This window comes from Lathyrus oleraceus, chromosome 6 (assembly GCF_024323335.1).
Source record: "Lathyrus oleraceus cultivar Zhongwan6 chromosome 6, CAAS_Psat_ZW6_1.0, whole genome shotgun sequence".
Lineage (NCBI taxonomy): Eukaryota > Viridiplantae > Streptophyta > Magnoliopsida > Fabales > Fabaceae > Lathyrus > Lathyrus oleraceus.
This window is the reverse complement of record NC_066584.1, coordinates 34000329-34023351: the sequence shown is the minus strand read 5'-3', so window position 1 is coordinate 34023351 and position 23023 is coordinate 34000329. Positions and strand designations below refer to the sequence as shown.

The following is a 23023-nucleotide window of genomic DNA, read 5'->3' as shown; positions in this document are numbered from 1 at the left end:
ATTTTTCCATCCAACGGTCTCTTTTCTTATGCTATATAAGTGGGACTTGGAAACTTGAAAAAATGTTGAAGCTAACAACCACTGCAACAATTTGACAAGTCTATTTCTTTGTGAAAAGCTATCTTTTTTGTACACATTTTATTTAAATGTTTTTATTTCATTTGTGTAAAATTTACTTATGTAGAAATAACTTGTAACACACAAAATATTATTCAAACTATTTGTTTTATTTTCCTTAAGAAGACTAGGGTATAATCGGATCCTTGAGAAGACAAAGAAAGTTGTTCTTTATGATTCCTTAAGGAGACTAAGGTATAGTCGGATCCTTGAGAAGACAAAGAAGGTTATTCTTTGTGATTATTGTAATCATTTGATTATAATGGATTAAGTCATTTCGCTTTTATGTGTTTTTCGAGATGTATTTTATCTTGAGACTTTCCCATTGACTCATTTGAAATGCGGTCATAAATTCAATCTGAGCATTAACTTCTTCTTCTTAAATTATTTATTCATTAAGGACATTAAAACGAGATCCCTTTTCAGCTTATTTACCTTTAATGCTTTTTATTACCACCAGAGCTTCGGGACTTTGCTTCGCCGAGCCTGCTCTCCCTTTGCCCTTCACTTTCAATTACTTAGCTTTTCGTTGCTTCCTTTCTTTTTTAACTACAATCTACATCCATCTTCCCATCTTCCATAGCAGTTTTCTCGTCAGGTTGTGGTCTCCCACCATCACGTTGTTCACTGCCTCATTCTGTCAAATCAGCTTTCTGCAATCCCGTGTTACTCTCACATCCTTCTTTGAGATGTTCAAATCGATCATAATTTAGGAAAAATTATGCAATCCCTTATACTCGATCTTGTAGGGCCTTCCTTTGATTGCGAACATTGCTAACAAAGGTTTCGAAAGATCGACATGCACACATTGCGAACATTGCTAAGTGATTTCAAATTTAGGAGTCAAATGCATATAATCTTATATACCTACTTGATGGATGTTTAAATAAGTACTTTGTTGTTGTAGCAATTTCTTTAATAATAAAATTGTTTCTCTTCTAGCAAAAACAAATCAAAAAAATCTCTACACACTTTCTTAATTTTCAATACAAATTAAACAAATCATTAAGTATTACTAACTATACAATTAATTAAGAGTTGAAATATATTCCTTTCAAAATGAGCTTACAAATCACTACCCGTGGCTAGTCACTAATTGTTGTTTACCTAAGAAAAAAAACATACATAATTAATTTTATCCAAATTGTCATTCAAACAAGTTTAGATATCTATTAATTAAAACACATTTCTCATATTCATACAATTTGCATATTGCAATTTTTATTAGCGTATATTTTACCTATAAGTCCCTCATAAATATGAATTATGCAGTGATTCAATCAAATTTTAATAAATTTTATTTCCTTTGTGAAAGTTATATGAAATGGGAAAAATAAAACTATTGATCCAAATATATAGTGAGTCAATAAAATTTTAATAAATTTTGTTTTCTTATATCGTAAAAATTATTTGAAACGAGAAAAATTACGGATCCAATTATTTTTATAAATGAAAATAATTTTATTTTTGATTCAAATATTTTATATATATATATATATATATATATATATATATATATATATATATGAAAGAAAATATATTATTGATTCAAATATTTTTATATATGCGAATAATATTTTTATAAATAATATTAAAACAAAAATAATATTTATATACGGAAAAAATATATTATTTAATTAAAATATTTTTATATAAAAAAATAGTATCATTATAAATTGGAACAACTTTACTATTGATCTAAATATTGAATAATAAAAAATTTCCGATCATTTTTTACAAATATATGAAAAATATGAACTTATTAAAAAAGATTGAGTAAATATTTAAAAATTGTATCTTCTCATATAAAATAATTATCTTATTTATAAAAAAATTAAAATGATAATTTATCTAATGCAAACTTTAATAATTTTTATTTTTAATTATATTATTTTTGATATTGTTGTTTATCTTTCATCTTTTACGTACATTATTATTTCAACTTAAATTTATTATTATTTATAAAAAAAAGAATTCTCAGCTTTCAATATGAGAATCTAGAAACAAATATGCGTTGAAAACCATATAAATTTTTGTTACTAATATATATATATATATATATATATATATATATATATATTAAAATTTAAACATAGCATACCCTAAAACTCTTCCCTTCAATTTCAAATAAATAGACTTTAAATAATTAAGGAAACATTAGGCCAACTGAATAAATCCTTATCCACATATAAAAGAAGATTTTATCTGTCTATTGAACCATCATTTTCAGTTGCTGGTAACATTGCTCCCTACAGCATGGCTTTCTTACGTTTCCACGGAAAGCAAAATGGGCCAAATATCCAAACAGAGAATGTAAAATGTACTACTACTTCACCTAAGATATGGCTCAATCCCTTCCCTTCAACAAAATGTACTCATTCCACATCACAATGATTAACCTATTATACAAAATCAAAATAATGTAACTCACATTTTCCAAGAAGATATTAATGATTAATATAATACCAGTAGTATTTTTTAATTGTGTTTTTAAATTAATATCATCCGTATCATTAATATTTTAATCTCCTATGAACTTTAAAAAAATAGTTTACCACCATAAACCCTACTATATATTAATTTTAATTACTTCATGTTATGAATTAATTAATTTTAATATTTTTTTAATACTATCATCATAAGATTTTTTTTAATACTTATAATTATTTCACACTTTTTATCACATTATTTTATTTTACTAATGAGCCACTTAAATAGATTTTGGAATATACAACCTATTCCAATAGAAAAATAGAAATAGTGTATTTAGGATGGCAAGAAGTTGATCTGGTTAACACTTCAATGCTTAAATCAGTTCAAGATTTAAGATCAGTATATTAAAAATTAAAAATCAAAGATTCTACATTGCTCTTAACATGTGAATCGATTTTATACTTTGGACCAACTCAAATGGACTTGAGATGGATTTGACCTTGATCATTTAGGTTTTTGATCGGTCCAAAACACAGTCTATACACATGGTGAATATTTTGTCACAAATTAATTAGTTGAGTTTTTAAAATAAATATAAAAATACTTATAATATATAATTCGTATATTTTTTAATAAAATAAATTAATTATTAATTTTGCATATTATTCTTTTAGAAATGAATAATTGTGAAATGTATAAATATGAACCCTGGTTAAACATGTCTCACCAATGAATTAGTTAAAATCAATGTTATACTGATATATTTGTAAATAGTTCACAAGAGGTCGTACAAAGGAGGTGATGCAACATATCGCCCAATAGGCTTCATAGTCTACCATTTATTAAAATATGTGTCAGTTATTTGATTATATTGTATGTTATCTATAATACCCGTCCACTTATGAAAACATAAGAGTGATGTCCCATAATAGTGTAGGAAAGGCGGTCAAAGAGGAAAATCATGTTCTCTAGAATAATATGAGAAATAACTACCAAATTTTCACACTCTTGAGAGAGAAATGTTGTTACTTCTTCCTTGGGTTCTAACACTCGATCCTAGGAGGTTCCTATAAATATATCAACCATTAAGTTAAGGGAGGATATTCAATTGATTCATCAACCACTCGTATCCAAAACTTCTCACCATCTCTGCATGAGCTTACTATAACACCACAACAATCCTAAAACCCCAAGACAACCCTACACGGTTAGGGGTTGTCACTCACTGTACTTTTAGCAAGTGCAATTGGTGCCAAACATGGAGCTCCGGTAAAACTAATATGCCCCATTGCATTAGATAATTAGATTTCAATTTACATCTTCCACCCCACCATCTGATATGGTGAACAAGAAGGTAGCAACTCCGACCAACAATATTATTGATGATGAGGACGCCATGGATGACTTACGTTGCAAGAATCAAACTCTGGATGACAACGTCCTTCACATTTAGCAACACTAGCAAGGGGCTGATCCTATGAAGGGAACTGAAGTTCCGAATCCCCAAGCTCTTTCTGATGAAATATGGGGGACAATAGTTCTAGAGAACTTCAAGCCACCTTTACTGGCCAAGTTTAATGGTCGTAACAACCCTTATGAGCATGTCACCTCCATCAATATGCAAATGGAAATTATTGGAGCCTCCGCCTCCTTGAAATGCAAAGTTCTCTCTGGCACCTTCAGAGACGCAACATTAAGGTGGTACATGAGCCTGCCACGACTCTCGGTCACCAGATAACAAGACCCAATGAAGAAATTGGTCCACTGGTTTGCAGTGATCAGACACAAAAAGATGTCTACCATCAACCTTTTCAACATTCACCAATGCATTTCTAAGTCTTTGAGGGAATATATCACCAACTTTAATAAAGAGACTATCACAGTTGTCCACCCCAACCAATAAATATTCGTGGGTGGATTCCAAAATAAACTGAGGGCGAGTAATTTTAATGAATGCCTCGCCTATAGGCCAACGACTTCATGGGAACATGTGGTGACATATAGAAAATTATATATACAAGGTGAGGAAATCAACACCGAAAAGAAGGCCATAAATGTTAAGGAATGGATAATTATAAATTATGATAACTTACAACAGTCGCATAATAATCATTACGCCTCGCCTCTTAGAGATAAGGAAAAGTTTAAACGAAGAGGGATACCTACTAATAGCTCCACACTATTAAACACTTATTGTGAGCTGATATGGCGTAGGATCCTTCATACACACGATATTCCTCTTGTGTTATCCCCCAAGTCAAACATCATAGGGTATGAACTTAGTAAGTGGTGCAAGTTCAAAAGTTCAATAGGAACCATACGGAAGAATGTTACTAACTCAAGAAGGAGATATAATGTCTCATCCAATACGCCCACTTGAAGAAGTATCAAAGGTAATGCCACCCAGACGCTAGATAGATCTATCTTCGAAGGACAGGATGCCTTTGGGAGTCCCAACCCCAATGAGGGAAAGAAGCCAAGCAATGAGGCAAAGATATACCACTGCGCCAACCCTTAACACCATAACAAAATGATTCATCAGGGGGCAGGGAGATTAGTTCCGTTCGCAAAAGATATGCACTCCAAACTATAACCATTGAAGGATCGCTCATGAGCCCTGACTCTAGAGAGAAAGATGTCCTAGAATTTGAGATCACCTTCTCTGAGAGGGATCTAATATGCATCCATCTACATGACAGTGGCATATGGTTATAACAGTAAAGTATGATGACATGGAGATTAAGAGAGTGCTAATTGGTCAAGGAAAATTAACATACATCCTTTATTATGACGCTTTTGAAAGACTTCGTTTGGACTTAGACTCCCTCAAAGCTTTCCATGGTTCACTAGTAGGATTCTGCGACGAGCAAGTGCAGATAAAGGGTTATACTACCCTAAAGACCATCTTTGGAGCTGAGGAGAGTGCAAGCCTGATAAAGGTAAGATATCTTGTTATAATTGCACCTTCCTTATATAACATGGCTATAGGGCTACATGCTTTCAACCACCTTGGAGTCGCCTTATGTACATTGTATCTATGCATGAAATATCGTGAGTGGACATTATCTAAGGGATCAAGAGATCACCAAAAGGTGTTACTTAGAGATCTCGAAGCTGGAAAAAATGACTATATGGTCCACACGTAGCAAGCAGACGCACAAAAAATGAATGTTGTAGACGTGAAGTTAGGATTCAAACCGCGAGAGGTAGCTCTGGAAGACAAACACCTAGCCTCCTTACTCTAAAGGAGCATAAATGTGGTAGACAAAAAGACAAGTTAGAAACCATTAATTACTTTAGGTGTTAATGCATGTTTAGTTTAGTTTAATTTATTTGCTTGGGTTAATTAATGCCAGGTAGCATCTCAGTCGTGTGTATGGTTAAATTCTCATGACATTCTTTATTTTGTGGGGAGAACTCGTTTCCCATGCACTGGTAGTAATGCACAAGGTTTTTAATAAGGTGCATCACATTATTATATAAGTTTTGGAATATTGTTGCTGTATTTATGCATAAATTTAGGGTTAGAATGGAAAACCTCATTAAGAATGCCCATAAAGGCAATCAATTATGTTGGATCCTCAAGTAGGAATCCTTATCGGTCATATAGTAAATTGCTTATGATGGATCCTCATGGAGGAATCCTTGTCGCATATAGGGGAAGTCACTTACGTTGGATCCTCATGAAGGAATCTTTGTCGTCCATAGAGGCAATTACTTATGTGGGATCCTTATGGATGAATCCATGTAACCCTTAAGGCAATTACTTACGTTAGATCCTCATGGAGGGATCCTTGCCTCCTTTCAGAGTCATACAGTGGAGAGAAACATGTTCAAAGCATTGTAAAAAAACATGTGCATAAGAAAAAGTAAGGAAATGGCATCTCAGGCCACAACTTCGTTAATCAAACTCTTGGGGAGTAAAAAGTACAAAAAGTCCTTAAGGGCACCGACAATCATTACAAAAAATCCCCTAAGGGAATATTACAAAGGCCCATAGAGGCACGATTACAAAAGCCACAAAGGGCGGAAATAACTAAGCCTTAAGTTCACTGGCTCTCTTTTGGAGTTCATCTTTCTTTCGAAACGCCCTCCGAGAGAGTGGAATTTTCCTCTTGAGCATTCTGACCCCCTAGCTTGTTGTCCTCAAGCTCAACCTGAGTTCCTTCATTAGGAGACGCCGCAAGCTTCTCAGGAGGGAACAACTCTTTTTCATCCATCAACTGACTGTCACAGACCACCTTGAATATCCATTTGACTTAGGTATGACTTATGGTAAAGAAAGACTACTCGCTCCTTCACCCTCTAAAAGTACTGGTCATAGGTGTCCACTGATTAATCTTTAAGTGTGGATAACTCTTCCTCCAACTTCTTCTTGGAGTGAAAGGCCTCCTCGAGAGATTCCTTTAGGATCTTCTTTGATGCGAGAGTTTGGCCTTTTAGCGCCACATTTTTAAGTTTGGATGTTAAATCCTTCTCTTTGACCAATGTCCTTGATGTTTCCTGATACTTGGCGAGGTATCTCTTGATAATCAAGAGTTGGAACTTCAGTTGATTCACCGCTTGGGTGTGGTTCTCACATTGCACTCACGCCATAAGCAAATCTCTCGTTATGTAATTCTTCATTAAATCAAACAATTTATTAACAAATGACCTCATAATCTCCTAAACTTTTTTCCTGGGAGGCCCCTTACATGAAGTCATTACATAAGACAATGTGACGAATTCATGTAGTGTAAGTAAAGTCAATAAATGACATATGATAAAAAAAAGTGTCACTTCAAGAATAAATTAAATTTGAGATTAAATTAAAAGTGAATTAAAATTATTTAATTAAAATTTTCATCTTATTTTTTAGGGTTAAATATGAATGTGATCCTTCTAAATATTTCAAATATCTAAATATTTCCTTCAAAGAATTTTATTTTTAAAAATTTATCCATACTTTTGGTCTTTCCTGCAATTTAACGACGATTTTTATAACTTAATGACAGAATTAATGACGATTTTTGCAACGATTTATTATTTAACGATAATTTTAGGGATTGTTTTAGTATAGAGAAAAAAAATATGGATGACAAATTTTATAAAAATAACTTTAAAGATAATATTTTGAGAAATTAGAAAATGAAATTTAAAATATTTAGGAGGACGACTAATATATTTAACCATATTAAAAAATATGAGAAACTTATAGTAGTATCCGGTTTAAAACTCTCTCGATCCAATTTTTTTAATACGAATACATGTGAAAAATATAATGTTTTTTTATGAATGTTAAAATAAAAATGAGAGAAGAAAGTTATTATAGAAAAAAAAAATATTTACAGAAGTTAGAATGAAAATGAAGAAAAAGTTAAATAATTGTGTTAACTACCAAAAACGTTTGTAAAGGTAAAATTGAAATGAAAATAAACCTGTATTGATTACAGATATCCGATTTGAAACATCCTCCAGCAATTTTGCACGCAACTCATTCCTGTTTTCCATTCCTATCCTATGTAACCATAACCTTGTCATCGTCGATATCCAATGTCTTTATTTAGGATCATGATTCTCAATTATAAGCTGTCCAAATACTAAAAACGGATTCTCAAAACTAGATAACAACTATTTAATATCTATTAAATATCGTTTTTACGTGTTATAGAGATTGAATTGAGTTTGAACCAAACACCCCACAATGAGAATCGAGCAAGAAAGTGATGGAGTCTCAGCTTCCAGAAAACATCTCGTTTTTGCCTATTACGTTACTGGTCATGGTTTTGGACATGCAACTCGAGTCACCGAGGTAATTTCTCAATTTTTGGCCAAATGGGATACTCGATCAATAGTAAAAATTGATTTTTGATTTTGGGTTTTGGGTTTTGTTTTTTTACCAATCCAATTCATAAAAAGAGGATTTTTTTTTTTGTTTTTGTTTTTTGTTTTGTTTTGTTATGATTAGATTAGATTTTCAATTTTGAATTGGAATGGATGAATGAATGTGTAGGTGGCGAGGCATTTGATCGATGCAGGACATGATGTGCATGTGGTAACTGGTGCTCCTGATTTTGTTTTTACCTCTGCGGTTGAGTCTCCAAGATTATTCATTCGCAAGGTGAGTTTCTGTATTGATTCATGTTGATTTTAATGGATAGAGTGTAAGCCTCATTCCGAATGCTCTCGGAAACAGGTGCTTTTGGATTGTGGAGCTGTTCAGGCAGATGCTTTGACTGTCGATCGCCTTGCTTCTTTGGAGAAGGTAAATTATAAATGCCAACATTGACACTCGTGGTTAGGTTTAATTTATTCATTTTTTCAAATTATTATCAATGTCAACATGTTAGTGTCAATGTCGTGTGTTTCTGGTGTCCGTGCTTCATAGTTCATAGCTGTAATGCTTAGAAATAGTTGCTTCAACAATGTTTATCTGCGTCGCTGATCTGTTACTTTATATTTGGCTATGGTAGTATTCTGAAACAGCAGTAAAGCCCCGAGCTAAAATCTTGGCAATAGAAACGGAGTGGCTGAACTCTATCAAAGCTGACTTAGTGGTATGTTGAATATTCTTCCCTTGTTGATCCGAAAAAGTTTATTTAGAAGAAAATGATATTACTAGTTTGTTTTATGCTTAGAGTAACTTTAAGTTGTTTTGAGAAAACAGGTCTCTGATGTTGTTCCGGTTGCGTGTCGTGCCGCAGCAGATGCTGGCATTAGATCTGTCTGTGTGACCAATTTCAGGTAACTCGCGTCGACTACCATTTTTCTATTCCTTTTTGCTTTTCTTACAGTTGATGTGTAAGATAAGTTAAAACCAACGTTGAGAAGAAATATATATGCCGATACTATTGTGGTTGAAAATTTGGCATACAAAATTATTTTCTTGGGTTTTGTCTGTTTTTTTTCCTTTCATTCTTTGTGTTTGCCTTTGTTACGACGTGTCCATAATACCCTCATTGCATATGTTTGTTATTTCAGTTGGGACTTCATCTACGCAGAGTATGTCATGGCTGCTGGACTTCATCATCGTTCAATAGTTTGGCAGGTGACAATAATCCTCTTTATATCAAAGGCTATTTTTCTATATCTTAAATATATGAACGACACATGAATTGAATATCATATTACACATAACTTGTGCTATTCTGATCCGCAGTCTTTTGTGTTTTGGTGGCTTATCGCTGACCATGAGAGTTTCATTATTGATTGTTTGTATTGATGTTTGTTTATATATAACTGATTATGTTTATGAGTAATATGTATGTATGCTCAGCATTTAGTCACTTTTATACAATTCGCCGCAAATATCAATATTTTACACTGATGCAGATAGCTGAGGACTATTCCCATTGCGAGTTCCTTATTCGCCTCCCGGGATATTGTCCAAGTATGTCAATATTTACACAATTGCATTATTTGAATGCAGACCTAACTAAATTAATGATTAACTAGAACTGTGACGTTTCCAATATTTACAGTGCCTGCTTTTCGCGATGTTATTGATGTCCCTTTGGTGGTGAGGAGGCTGCACAAATCTGCAAAAGAGGTACTACCTCCCAAACTTCAATGGATCTATTCCATACTGTGATTTAACTCCTAATCTATGTGCTTGTGAATTTGCTTGTTTAAGGTGAGGAAGGAGCTTAATGTGCCTGAGGATGTGAAGCTAGTGATTCTCAACTTCGGCGGGCAGGTGATTTCTTTGATCCCGAAAACTTGATAATAGTTTTTTCATGAAAGATAAAAATTGCTTCAAATTTTTGTCTCAGCAAGCACTTCTTGTTATTGTATTACTCATGTAGTTGAGTTCTAGAGAAGTGTTGTCAATAGCAGATCACAGAAAATAGCAGTTTGTTCAAATTTCGCTATAAAACAGTATCATAGCGCCGCTATAGTTACAATATTTTGTACAAAGTAGTATAGTGCAGAATAATAACGATTTTTTCAAATTCCACTATGTTATAGCACCATTATAGCCGCAATTTAACAACACTATCTTGAATGCTGCAATTTTGCAACACTGAATTTGTTCAATTGATTCTCGTATTGGTGGCATGTTTGACAAATAACTCTTGTTTTATCTCCAGCCATCAGGATGGAAGTTGAAGGAGGATTTTTTACCGCCTGGCTGGTTGTGCCTGGTACTTCTTCCACCGCTGTTTTGTATCATTCTTTTCATTAAAATGGTATTAAATTATTTTGCTTATAATATTTTGTCATATCTCATCTCGCTTTCATTATCCAGGTTTGTGGTGCTTCTGAGAATGAGGACCTACCACCGAATTTTAGAACATTGCCTAAAGATGCATATACGCCCGACATTATTGCAGCATGTGACTGTATGCTTGGTTAGTATGAAACTTGTATAATTGCAAAAAGATGAATTAAATGAAAGAATATATATAATTGCAATTTCTATTTATTATTTTAGGAAAAATTGGATATGGCACCTGTAGTGAAGCCTTGGCATACAAGTGTCCCTTTGTCTTTGTAAGAAGAGATTATTTCAACGAAGAGCCATTTTTGAGAAATATGCTTGAGGTATTATTCTATTGACTTTTCCGTATAAGTTTGCTTTTCTCTTCAATGTTTTTGTTTTTGTTGTTGTTGTTGCTGCTGCTGCTGAGAGGGTCTTAGAAGATATAGTAACCATCTTGTGTTTTTTAATTTAGTATTATCAATGTGGTGTCGAAATGATCAGAAGAGATTTAATCACCGGTCATTGGAGGCCTTATCTTGAACGTGCTATAAGTTTGAAACCCTGCTATGAAGCAGGCATTAATGGTGGCGAGGTACTCTCTTTTTCTTTCATTGACTTTCTCTTCGGCACTTATTTTTAAGCACTATCGTGTTACCTATATTTTGTTATTTGAACTATTCGGTGTTTATATTCTTTTAGGGTTGTTCCTTTCCCTAACTTGCTATTGGTGTATTGTAGGTAGCAGCTCACATCCTTCAGGAGACGGCTTTTGGAAAAAATTATGCATCGGATAAGGTAAAGCATTTCTGATTACTGTTTCATTACCGTGTTCGTTTTTCGTGAATTTAGTCATTGATTCAGTTTAATGAAAATATTGCAAAAGTGATTAAACTTAGATTTTCATTTCATATTTTTTACTTAATGATGTTTAGCTTAGCGGTGCAAGAAGATTGCGTGATGCCATAGTTCTTGGTTATCAACTCCAAAGAGCTCCCGGCCGAGATATTGCAATCCCTGAATGGTATGCTACAGCCGAAGACCAACTTGGCCAGTCATTACCTAGTTCTCCTCTGGATAATAGCGGCTTTACATCCCATTCGTGAGTGTCACATCTCTTCGTCGGTATAATTTTCTTGGCTGTTTCGAAATGTGCAATATAACTTACCTCTTATGTTTATATTTCCTATTTTTCTAGGGGAGTTGAAGACTTTGACATTCTTCATGGAGATGTCCAAGGTCTTCCAGATACTGTGGCGTTCTTACAGAGCCTATCCGAGTTGGTTGAAAAACACACAAGGCGAGAGCGCAAGGCTGCGGCTAATCTCTTCAATTGGGAGGTCTTAATCATTTCATATGAAAATAAAATTTTATAAATTAATTTTCTCTGAGCTCACATCTTCGAAGAAACTGAGTTGTGACAAAACTGAGTTGTGACAGGAAGAAATTTTCGTAACGAGAGCTCCGGGAAGGTTAGATGTAATGGGTGGTATTGCTGATTATTCTGGTAGCCTTGTCCTGCAGGTCAAATTTTTCTGTCTCCTAATTATTTTTATTTTCATTGCATTTGATATTTTCCGATAGATTATAACAACTATTAACACTGAAAATGTTAATGAAATGGAAGTTATTCGTGAGATTTTTAGACGACAACTCAATCTATGCTTTCTTATCTTTGTTTTCACTCTTTTACAGATGCCAATTAGAGAAGCCTGTCACGTTGCTTTGCAAAGAGTTCATCCGACTAAGCATAGACTTTGGAAACACGCCGAGGCCAGACAGAATGACAAAGGCGGGGATCCAACTGCTGTCTTGCAAATTGTATGTTAAAGAACTTACTGAATTTCCATGCATTGATTCAACACCGTCACCATTTCTTGAAGATGATAATGGCTTTTCTTAATGTGCGTTTTAACTGAATCTGGATCATGTCAGGTATCATACGGCTCGGAGTTAGGCAACCGCGGTCCTACGTTTGACATGGATTTGTCTGATTTCATGGATGGAGACAAGCCAATCTCATATAAGAAAGCAAGAAAATACTTTGCTCAAGATCCATCGCAAAAGTCGGTAACACAAATGCGTCACTTCATATGCACAAGCCATTTCTGGAATCCTATTATGCTAATATATGATTATTAACGAACTTTCGCAGGTGGGCAGCATATGTTGCTGGGGCAATTTTGGTCTTAATGACCGAATTAGGCGTGAAATTTGAAGATAGTATAAGCATGCTGGTACCTCCTGTTCTCTTCCTATGTTATTAAACCTTTCCCAATCTCATTTTCTAAGATTTCCATACTGTAATAAAATATGTATAGGTTTCATCCGCGGTCCCAGAAGGGAAAGGTGTATCATCTTCTGCATCCGTCGAGGTCGCTAGTATGGCTGCTATTGCAGCAGCTCACGGTAATAATGCTTCACTTTATTAATTCATGATGAAAAATTAAACTCTCGTTTAAAACAATACACACTTTTCAGTTTTTCCGATCTTGATTTCTGATTGTGATGTATACCAAAACCAAACTAGATCAATTTTTCTTGCAACTAAAGGTTGATTATGTTAATTTATTTCTTTGTATCTCAGGATTAAATATCAGCTCAAGGGATCTGGCTTTGCTCTGCCAGAAGGTTAGACTATACTCACGGATTCGCTATGCTGTCGTATGTGCATGTTCCCTTGATTTAATCTCACTCATTCTCGTTACAATTTCCATCAGGTCGAAAATCACATTGTCGGAGCTCCATGCGGTGTCATGGACCAGATGGCTTCAGCATGTGGTGAAGCTAACAAACTTCTAGCTATGATTTGCCAGGTGTGTATCATTACAAGCTACAAAAATTAGTGCTTTCATATTTTTGAGACTTTAGAATCAATATTATGGTAATGCTTGTTATTGATGCAGCCTGCAGAAATTGTCGGCCTCGTCGAAATTCCAAGTCATATCCGGGTTTGGGGAATTGATTCTGGAATAAGACACAGGTTGGTTTTCTATTATATAATTTTTTCTTTGTTACGGACACAGGTTGGTTAAAAAATGTTCTATTTCAGTGTTGGAGGTGCAGATTATGGATCTGTCAGAATCGGGGCATTCATGGGCATGAAGATGATAAAGTCGAGGGCTTCTCAGGAATTGACTGAGATGTGTGCCGCAAATGGGTTGAATTCCGATGAAGTTGAACAAGATGACATCGAGCTACTTAAACAAGAAACCTCCTTAGATTACTTATGCAATTTAATGCCTCACAGGTAAATCCTTTTTCCTTTATTTCAAAAAAGTTTTTATGATTCGCAATAATTTCTTATAATCTGAAAATTTTGATTTCCATGCGTTACATTCTGTTGATGATAGAGTTCCTTATAATTTCTGTTGCTAGATTTGAGGCTCTTTACGCTAAGACTATACCCGAGTCCATTGATGGTGAGACATTTTTGAACAAATATACAAATCATAACGATCCTGTCACTGTTATTGATGAGAAGTGTAATTACGGAGTGAGAGCTCCCACAATACATCCTATCTATGAAAATTTCCGAGTCAAGGTTAGAAATTCATTCGATAAACTAATCGGTTACAGTTAACTGATTTTTTGTTCTAACTGTTGCATCTTTTTACCTAATTCTCCGCTATAATGTGGTGCGCAGACCTTCAAAGCACTTCTGACATCAGCAAGTTCAGCCGATCAACTCACAACATTAGGAGAATTGCTATATCAGGTACATGTACAGCTTCAATCGATCAACGCAAACGTCTTAATTTTCGTATATTTTTACAAAAGTTGTAATGAAACTTTGATGCTAGAGTGAGAAAAATAATTTATAGTATAAACTATGATTTGCAGTGCCACTACAGCTATAGTGCTTGTGGACTTGGCTCTGATGGAACAGATAGGCTTGTACACTTGGTACAAGAATTGCAGCATAGTGCAGCGTCCAAATCCGAAGGCGGTACATTGTTTGGCGCCAAGATCACTGGCGGGGGTTCGGGTGGAACAGTTTGCGTAATCGGTAGAAATTGTCTCAAGAGCAGTGAACAAATTTTCGAGGTATTTATTTTATTTTATTGTATTATGATTTAACATTGGAGAAAGGCCTTATTAAACGAGGCTTCGTCAAATACGAAGAGTCTAAACTCATGTAATGAAATTTGATTTCAGATTCAGCAGAGGTACAAAAAAGCTACTGGTTACTTGCCGTTTATTTTCGAGGGATCGTCACCAGGTGCGGGAAAGTTCGGCTACTTGAAGATTCTCCGGCGAGCTACTCCGAAAAAAGTTGACAGCTATGGTGATTTTAATGCAGTCTTGACAGAGAATGAAAGCTGATCATAATTTGTATTTATGTATCTCAATCATGGCTTGTATCTGAATAATGCGAGTGTTTATTCGAATTGTGGAGTTATATGATGTATAGTGGTTTATGCATACTTATTGTTGTGTATGGAGAACACAATCAAAATATCACACAAAATTTATAACTTTATCCATATGCAGAACGTCTAAATATGGACAAGAAAAATGTGTTAATGAGATGACAAGTAGTAATAAAATGTCATTTCAAGAAATACTCTTTTTGTAAACAAGTACCAATATCAGGGCTACTATCAAGCATTTTTATAATAACCTTTTGAGAATTTCTTAATGCACTTTATATGTTAAGGGAAATTACTAAAATATTTTTTAGATTTTAAAAATGCATCTTCGGACGCCTCAATTACACCCTCAATGTAAGTCGATTTTTTTTTAATATCGAAGATGCATTTTAGATATATTTTCATAAATGCATTTTTGTAAATGTATTTCCGTAACGTATACACAACAGTAAATTTGATAAAATAAAATTAATATTCATAAAATACAATAAGCATTACATAATGTAAAATGCAATATTACACATTAATATCTAGGTGGACGCTTCAACATCTTCGATTTATCTTGAAATCGTTGCTTCCAACTCGAGCGAAACTTTTGTTTCAAAACGAAAATATGTATTCTACATAGTCCTTACATTTGCATCTGTCTTGAGTTCAAAATTGTTGAACTCAATCTTCCCTCTGTTGTCAGTCGACGATGAACAGTACTCGAACTTCACAATTCTTTGATTGTCTTTGTAAGGTAGGAGATTATAGATTTCATATTTAATATCGGCAAGAGAGGTGAGAGTTTTGGGTGAGGGTTTTAAGTGAAAAATAAGTATGGTTGTCTGATCGTGCAACTCTATGTTTTATCAAATTATTTCGGAGATACATTTTCGGAATGTCCACTGAACTGATCAATTATCAACATATTTGTTGAAAATTCCGAAGTTGTATCTCCGAATTTGTTTTTAGTATTCATCTAGGATGATACTTAGTTGATACGTCATAACTTTAATGCATTATGAGTTCGGAGATGCATTTTCAAAATCTGAATGATATTTTTGTATTTTCAGATAATGCATAAGTAATATAATGCGAATTAAGAGTTCCTAGATATTATTAGGGGTCACTAAGATTCCATTATAATGTTTAACACTTTTCTAACTATATTCCTATTGAAAAATTTCACTTATAAAACCATCACATACCGTATACTTTACTTGATTTTTCAGGGGTCACGTCTACTAGGATTGCATATTCAACTGCATTTGATTATATAGTGTCCGAAAAAGGTGACATGATCTATTGAAATCTTATGATAATTATTTCAAAGTAATTGAAATTGACCAATACAATGCTTTGGTGAATGTTGCTCTGCTTTAAATTTTCAAAGCTCTACTACTGTGTCGGTATTACATCTTTAAAAAAAAATGTAAAAGTTAAATATAAGTTGGATGTCAAAATGAAATAACTCAAACTTAAAAATGCAAGTGCAAAAGGGGTCAAAACAAAAGAAGTGTTACGAGGGTATGAGATTCTCTAATAGAGTTTGATTCATGATTCGGATGAAATATATCTTGATTCTCTTTATATCTTTAAAATTGTATGTGAATTTTTTTTAAAATTATAAAATATGTTTAAAGTATTATATTTGATTCAGTGAAGAAGAAAATAGTAAGAACTTGTCAAAAATGGTGTCATGTTGTCGTCGTACAAAAGTTGAGTATGTTTTTATCGTCTCCATACGGATTGGTTATCTTTCAAAGACTATTCAATAGTTTTTATGATTTTAAAGATGATTTATCAAATATTGATTGTTTGTGAATGTTAAAATGACAGAAAGAAAATTGAAATTTGATGTTAACAGTTGAGAAAAATTGTTGGGATTAGATTCCATTGACCTATCATCATGTATTATCATTGAACAATAATATGCAATACTAATCAACTCTTAATGTTACTACCCATCGCTCATGTCTGTGTGAATAATCATAGCTCATGTCTGTGTGAATAAGGTGAGATCGATCGTATTGCCTAATAGACAATCTCTCAGAATATTAACCAATACAATAACATTAAGTTTCGATGGTTCATACAAATACTAGATCTAAATCTATATATAGAGTTTAACATATCTAATAGATGAAAAAACTTAAATATAATAGTGACAAGTACATTTCAAATATCGATTCAAACCATAAAAACATGTTTTAGGTAGCTAATAAACAAGTATTAAGTACATATAAGTCATCACTATGAAAGTATAAAAATAATTACATAAAATGCAATGATCATGATCAATAGATGAGTGTGTTTCTCGACAACGCTTTTGTCCTCAATCTTTATCTCATTTTCTCTCTTGTTGTGATTTTGATATCAAGTGTGTTTCTAGAAGAACTACCATGCTTTCTACCACAAGTTATCTCAAATAAACTGACTGAACCCCTACTTATAGGATTCTAATATTGTATTCTTGCTAAATGGTGGTTGTATCTCGCTTAACGCACCTACTTTCCTTTATCCTAAGTTTCATCACCTCACTTCAAGTTGTCTTTGTCTCCTTTTCTCGCTTAGTGCGTCGCCCAAGCTCGCTTAACGAGCAAACCCTTCCTTTCCCACGGAGTAACTTATCATTGAAATCATGAACCACCCTACCTCCACTATGCCAAACAAGACCTTAGACAGCGCTTTTTTTAGCCTTAGACAGCGCTTTAAAGCGCTGTCTAAACCTCCGCTGCTAAAGGTTTAGACAGCGCTTTTTGAAATCTTAAAAGCGCTGTCTAAGGCCCCCCCCTTAGACAGCGCTTTATCCTAAAGCGCTGTCTAAGCCCCCCCTATTTTAATTTTTTTAGGTATACCTTAGACAGCGCTTTAGGCAAAAGCGCTGTCTAAGGGGGGGGGGGCTTAGACAGCGCTTCTCAAAAAGCGCTGTCTAAGCCCCCCCTATTTTAATTTTTTTAGGTATACCTTAGACAGCGCTTTAGGCAAAAGCGCTGTCTAAGGGGGGGGGGGGGGGGGGCTTAGACAGCGCTTTTCATAAAGCGCTGTCTAAGCCCCCCCCCCTTAGACAGCGCTTTTGCCTAAAGCGCTTTCTAAGACCCCCCTTAGACAGCGCTTTTTCCAAAAGCGCTGTCTAATGTATACGAAAATTTTTGTAGCTTTTGTTTTAAACCACATTTTTTCCAGGTTTATAAACCAGAATTTCTACCTGTTTTCAACCAGATTTTGACAGACAGTTATCACATTTTATACATGCCATTTTGGCATTTTTTCTACCAATTTTTGGCTAACAAATATATATATACCAATTCAAACCAATTTTGCCTTAAATGTATCAAAATATATACAAATTTATGTACACATTTACAAGTCATTACATATACTACAAATTTATGTACACATTTACAAGTCATTACATATACTACAAATATACTACAAAATTACACAAATTTATGAAAAAACTTTGAGCTCTATCATGAATTGACACCACTCCTCTTTGATTTCGTCCACTTGATCCTTTGTATAAAATGCACACTTGAATTCCTCAAAGTACTACATAATAATATAACATATTTTGAATTAATTCCAACTATTTAATTATATGAGATATGTGTAAATATAAAAATAACTCATAAGTTAGAAATACATACATCGGTGGGAATCACTAATCGGCCCAAAGCAAGAGTATCCCGCATAAACCTCAACACGAAATACCCGCAATCTATTTGATTACGTTGTTGAGGACACTACATGAAAAAAAATATGGATTATAAATCCTAAGTTTTATCAAGTGTCATCACTAATATAATAAAAAATGTGGTAATTAAAAATATACCGCCACTTTAATCCATGTAATGCGGTTGGCGCCCCTCCTTGAGGTTTGGATATCTCGTTGGGCCCGAAAAGCTTGTAGGATGCTAATAAAATAAAAATGAAGCAATTAGAACAATTCACATAAACTAAGAAAAATTTTGAACATTCTCACTTACGTGTCAATTAGGAACTTCATATCCGGGTATGTTGTCCAATCATTTCCTAACGAGTCAAGATAATACACAATTTCTCGGATAGGATTGATTGCGAGCAACAACCAATGTCCACTGTAATGATTAGGCAAATGTTAGATGGTAACTTGGAAAATAATTATAATAGATGAATTTAGAATGAAATGCTAACCCGGTATTAAACGGTATAAAAAACAACTTCTCCGCATCTTTATTGTCATTGAGGATTCGAAGAACGTACTCCGTCACGGTATCCGGTCTATTTAAGATTAAACCTAAGTTGATGCCCGCGGGTGCTAAGAATCCGAATGACTCGTCCAAATCATTGGGGCGCATCATTTTGTCATACAAAAACCTAATATAAAAACATCATTAACACCTCTTTTGAAACATAAAGTAAACCGGATTAACATAAAGTAAACATCATTAACATAAGTTGTTTAATTAATAAAACAAAGTAGACCGGATTTACCTAATATATGTATTGACAACGTTGACGCCGATTTCTTCATGACCAAAAACTTGCATGAAGTCTTCATTACCAATCATTTGGTCGTGAGCAAAGCCGAAAATCCCTTCCTCCATATGTATAGTCCGAACACCTCCGGTCGGTATATCGGTCATCTCTATAAATGTCCTAAGGCACGACCTATACTTGGTGGTAGGTTTTTTCCTAGCTACGGTCTTCTTAGCACCAGAACTTTTTACCCGTGCGGAGGCGTTCCTAACCTCCTTTATTTGTTGTGCGGAGGCATTGCTAACCTCATTTTCTTGAACCTACATGTCATATAAATAGTTAGATCAAATTAAGAATGTAACAACTTCCATGAATATATGTCATATAATTGTATATTACCTCTTTTCTTGATTTGGATTTTGTGGGAGTCTATTTAACATAATCAAGGAAAATATGTAAGTAAAATTTTAAGCATAAATTTTAAACTTTGAATATACACATTAAAGTTAACATAAGTTTTAAGCATACCTCATATCCTACGCATATGAGGTTTGTCGGCCATGCAACAAACGAACCTACTGCTTCGTGCACCGTTGTTGCATCCGAATCATCGCTAGGATATGGTAATAATGCATTCGGGTCAACTGCAATATCAACTGATACCTTCAAACATCCAGCAGGGAGCTCTCTAGTGTGGAGTAATACTCCGCTAACGTTATGCACTTTTCCCTTGCCAACCATCCGATAGTGTGGTGACGACAAATACAGCTGACAATGGGAAATGCCCTAAAACCAATAATAACAAGAAATCGTTAATGTGTATATATGTCAAATACATAATTTAAGCAAATAGTTCAATTTAAGACAATTATATGTAATTACCTCTGGAATGTTCGGCTGAAAGGTACAGTTGATACTGTTTTTGTCCGAAGCATCTCTGTATACCGTTGAGGCGCTAGCCTCTCTTTCTCTCCTCAATGCATCAAGCTCAGCTTGCATGGCTTCCAATCTTGCATGAAGCTCCCGATTACTAGGAGCCTTTCCTTTTCTAACACTGAGGGAGGTCGGAGTGACTCCAAATCCCTTACCCCTCACCCGACCAGAATACTCAGGGACATCTAATGCCCGACTAAGTATGCTCTTAGTATCATCGGGAGATAGAGACTGAGATAGCTCCTCCTGAAAAATCAGATGAATACCGTATACTTGTCAAATATGTGTATAAAAATGTTATTCAATTAATGAAAAAATATTATACTTACACATTTCTGGTATACGTTTAAAACTTCTTCTTGTGGAACTCCAGATTTGCCCACACGGGCTTCCTTCCACAAAACATGTGCAGGAAGAGATGTTTCTGAACTTTCCTCCTTCTGCAGCTACACATTAAGTCATACAATTTGATCAGATAAAACTAATATATGATGAACAAATTTGTTTTCGCAATTTATAAATACTTACCATGGATTGTTCTAAGCGTCCATATCCGACACGTCCTTTTCGGTACGGATATGCGGGACTTGATGCTCTTTCCCGATTCGTAGCACTTATTCTTTGAAAAGTCGGGTCTTGTCTCTTGGATTTGAAAGCTTCCCATTCTTCAGCCGATATCAAACTTTCATATTTTCTAGGAAGCTCCGCATCCACAAAATTACCATCCGCATCCTTAAGGAACTTGGATGATAAAAATGTCCGAAACCCTCTAAGAAGCTTTCCGGCCAATTTCATGCAAAACCCTCTTCTTTCTTCTTCGATGTTAAAACATCGCTAAGAAAAACATACAGATTGATAGTTAGTATCGGTAATTGAAAAAAACATAATTGATACCGTATAATTAAGGGCCAAATGATTGTACCTTTATCTCACTCCAAATTTTTTCTTTGGACTCTTTCAACTCTTTATTTCTCCAATCATCACATGTAATGGGAATTTCATTCCTTACTAGTGCACCGATGAAACTAGTTAAGGTATGCCCATTAGGTTCTATAAGTTGTCCCTGGTTGTTCCAAGAGACATCTAGTATGATGCCTCGAGATCTTCCTTGGACCACCCTTCGCATTACTGTGATGCCTCTTCGGATTTCTTCTTCCGCGGATACTTTACTAACTTCCTCATGTTGGTCATCAGCCATGTCTAACCTGTAATAAACCAAGGAAACCATCAAATATCAAATATAACTTATAATCAAAACAATTGAAAACAAAAAAATAAAGAAATCATGCATTATCAGATATAACTTATAATCAAAGCAATTGAATACAAAAATATAATGAAATCATGCATTACCACATATAACTTATAATCAAAACAAATGAAAACAAAAAATAAAGAAACCATGGATAATTTACCTAAGTCACTAACATCTCTTTCTTTTCTTTGTTGGAATATTAATCACTTGTTTCTTAGCAATGCGTACGGATGAATTGATCCAAATTCCCTCATTATGATCGTTTCTTATATATGACTCATCCGGTATAAGATCCTCAACTTCATCATTTCTATTCAACTCATTCCGTCTAATGCGTGACTCATTCTCAACATCAATATCACATTGATCGACACCGCTATCATCAGTCACTTTGTTAGAGAAAAGCACTATAGACCATTTTGTACTCTTCGGGTCATTCACATAGAACACTTGTTTAGCTTGAGATGCTAGAATAAAAGGTTCATCTTTGTACCCCACCCTAGTAAGATCAACTTGCAAAAATCCAGACTTATCCATTCGTATGCCACTACTATTCACCCACTTGCAACCAAAGATGGGAATCTGAAACTTCTCGTAATCAAACACCCAAATGTGCTCAATAACTCCAAAATATGACAAATTTGCATATTTGGGGTTTAAGTCCTTCATACTTGATATATGCATTGCTTCAGCTAGCACGGTGACACCACTATTTTGCATAGTACTCTTATCATCTTGTTCTTTGGTATAAAATGTGTATCCATTAATTGAATATGCGCTATGAGAAAACACATGCAAACTTGGACCATATGCCAAACATCTCAACCTTTCTGTTACCGAAGAAGGATCTGAAGAGCGCTTCAAATAAATATGATCCTTCAACCATTGTATGAAACTTTGATTGTGCTCTATAACTATCCAATTTTCATTTCTGTTCAGATTTAACCTTCGGAGTACATCCTTGTGCATTTCAACATATGGCTCAACCTCATTATTATTGTGCAGAACATACAAATGAACTTGATCCCGTTCATCCCTTGATATTGTCACAATTTTATTCCCAATTAATTTTTTACCTTCCATTTTGTCGAAAATCTGAGCTCTGGGGAGTCCAATCGATTGAACGTTAGACAAATATTCAGTACAAAACTCAACAGCTTCTTCAACAATGTATCGTTCAACAATACAACCCTCTGGTCGACTTCGGGATTTCACGTACCCTTTTAATATTTTCATATACCGTTCAGCAGGGTACATCCATCTCATATAAGCTGGTCCACACAACTG

At 34.4% G+C, this 23023-nt stretch overlaps 1 protein-coding gene across 1 annotated transcript; it reads left to right on the top strand.

Annotated features, from left to right (window-relative positions):
* The first annotated feature begins 7968 nt into the window (after window positions 1-7968).
* On the top strand, window positions 7969-15218 carry LOC127093329 (L-arabinokinase). The gene is made up of 29 exons (XM_051032238.1): window positions 7969-8341; window positions 8543-8650; window positions 8726-8794; window positions 9003-9086; window positions 9197-9273; window positions 9511-9577; window positions 9862-9919; window positions 10011-10078; window positions 10163-10225; window positions 10620-10673; window positions 10778-10880; window positions 10964-11073; window positions 11205-11324; window positions 11471-11527; window positions 11665-11831; window positions 11928-12069; window positions 12170-12253; window positions 12425-12550; window positions 12665-12795; window positions 12885-12966; window positions 13051-13138; window positions 13317-13360; window positions 13450-13545; window positions 13636-13712; window positions 13782-13979; window positions 14108-14273; window positions 14376-14447; window positions 14573-14776; window positions 14888-15218. Exons 1-29 carry the CDS (start codon window positions 8234-8236, stop codon window positions 15053-15055), a joined length of 2991 nt encoding a protein of 996 aa, XP_050888195.1. The 5' UTR covers window positions 7969-8233; the 3' UTR covers window positions 15056-15218.
* The last annotated feature ends 7805 nt before the right edge of the window (window positions 15219-23023 follow it).

Excerpts from the sequence above, each read along its gene's own strand:
- LOC127093329 (XM_051032238.1), top strand. The coding sequence starts at position 8,234 with ATGAGAATCGAGCAAGAAAGTGATGGAGTCTCAGCTTCCAGAAAACAT. Across the intron at positions 12,254-12,424 it reads CTGGTAGCCTTGTCCTGCAG|ATGCCAATTAGAGAAGCCTG; the intron begins GTCAAATTTTTC and ends ACTCTTTTACAG. Across the intron at positions 12,796-12,884 it reads GCTCAAGATCCATCGCAAAA|GTGGGCAGCATATGTTGCTG; the intron begins GTCGGTAACACA and ends GAACTTTCGCAG.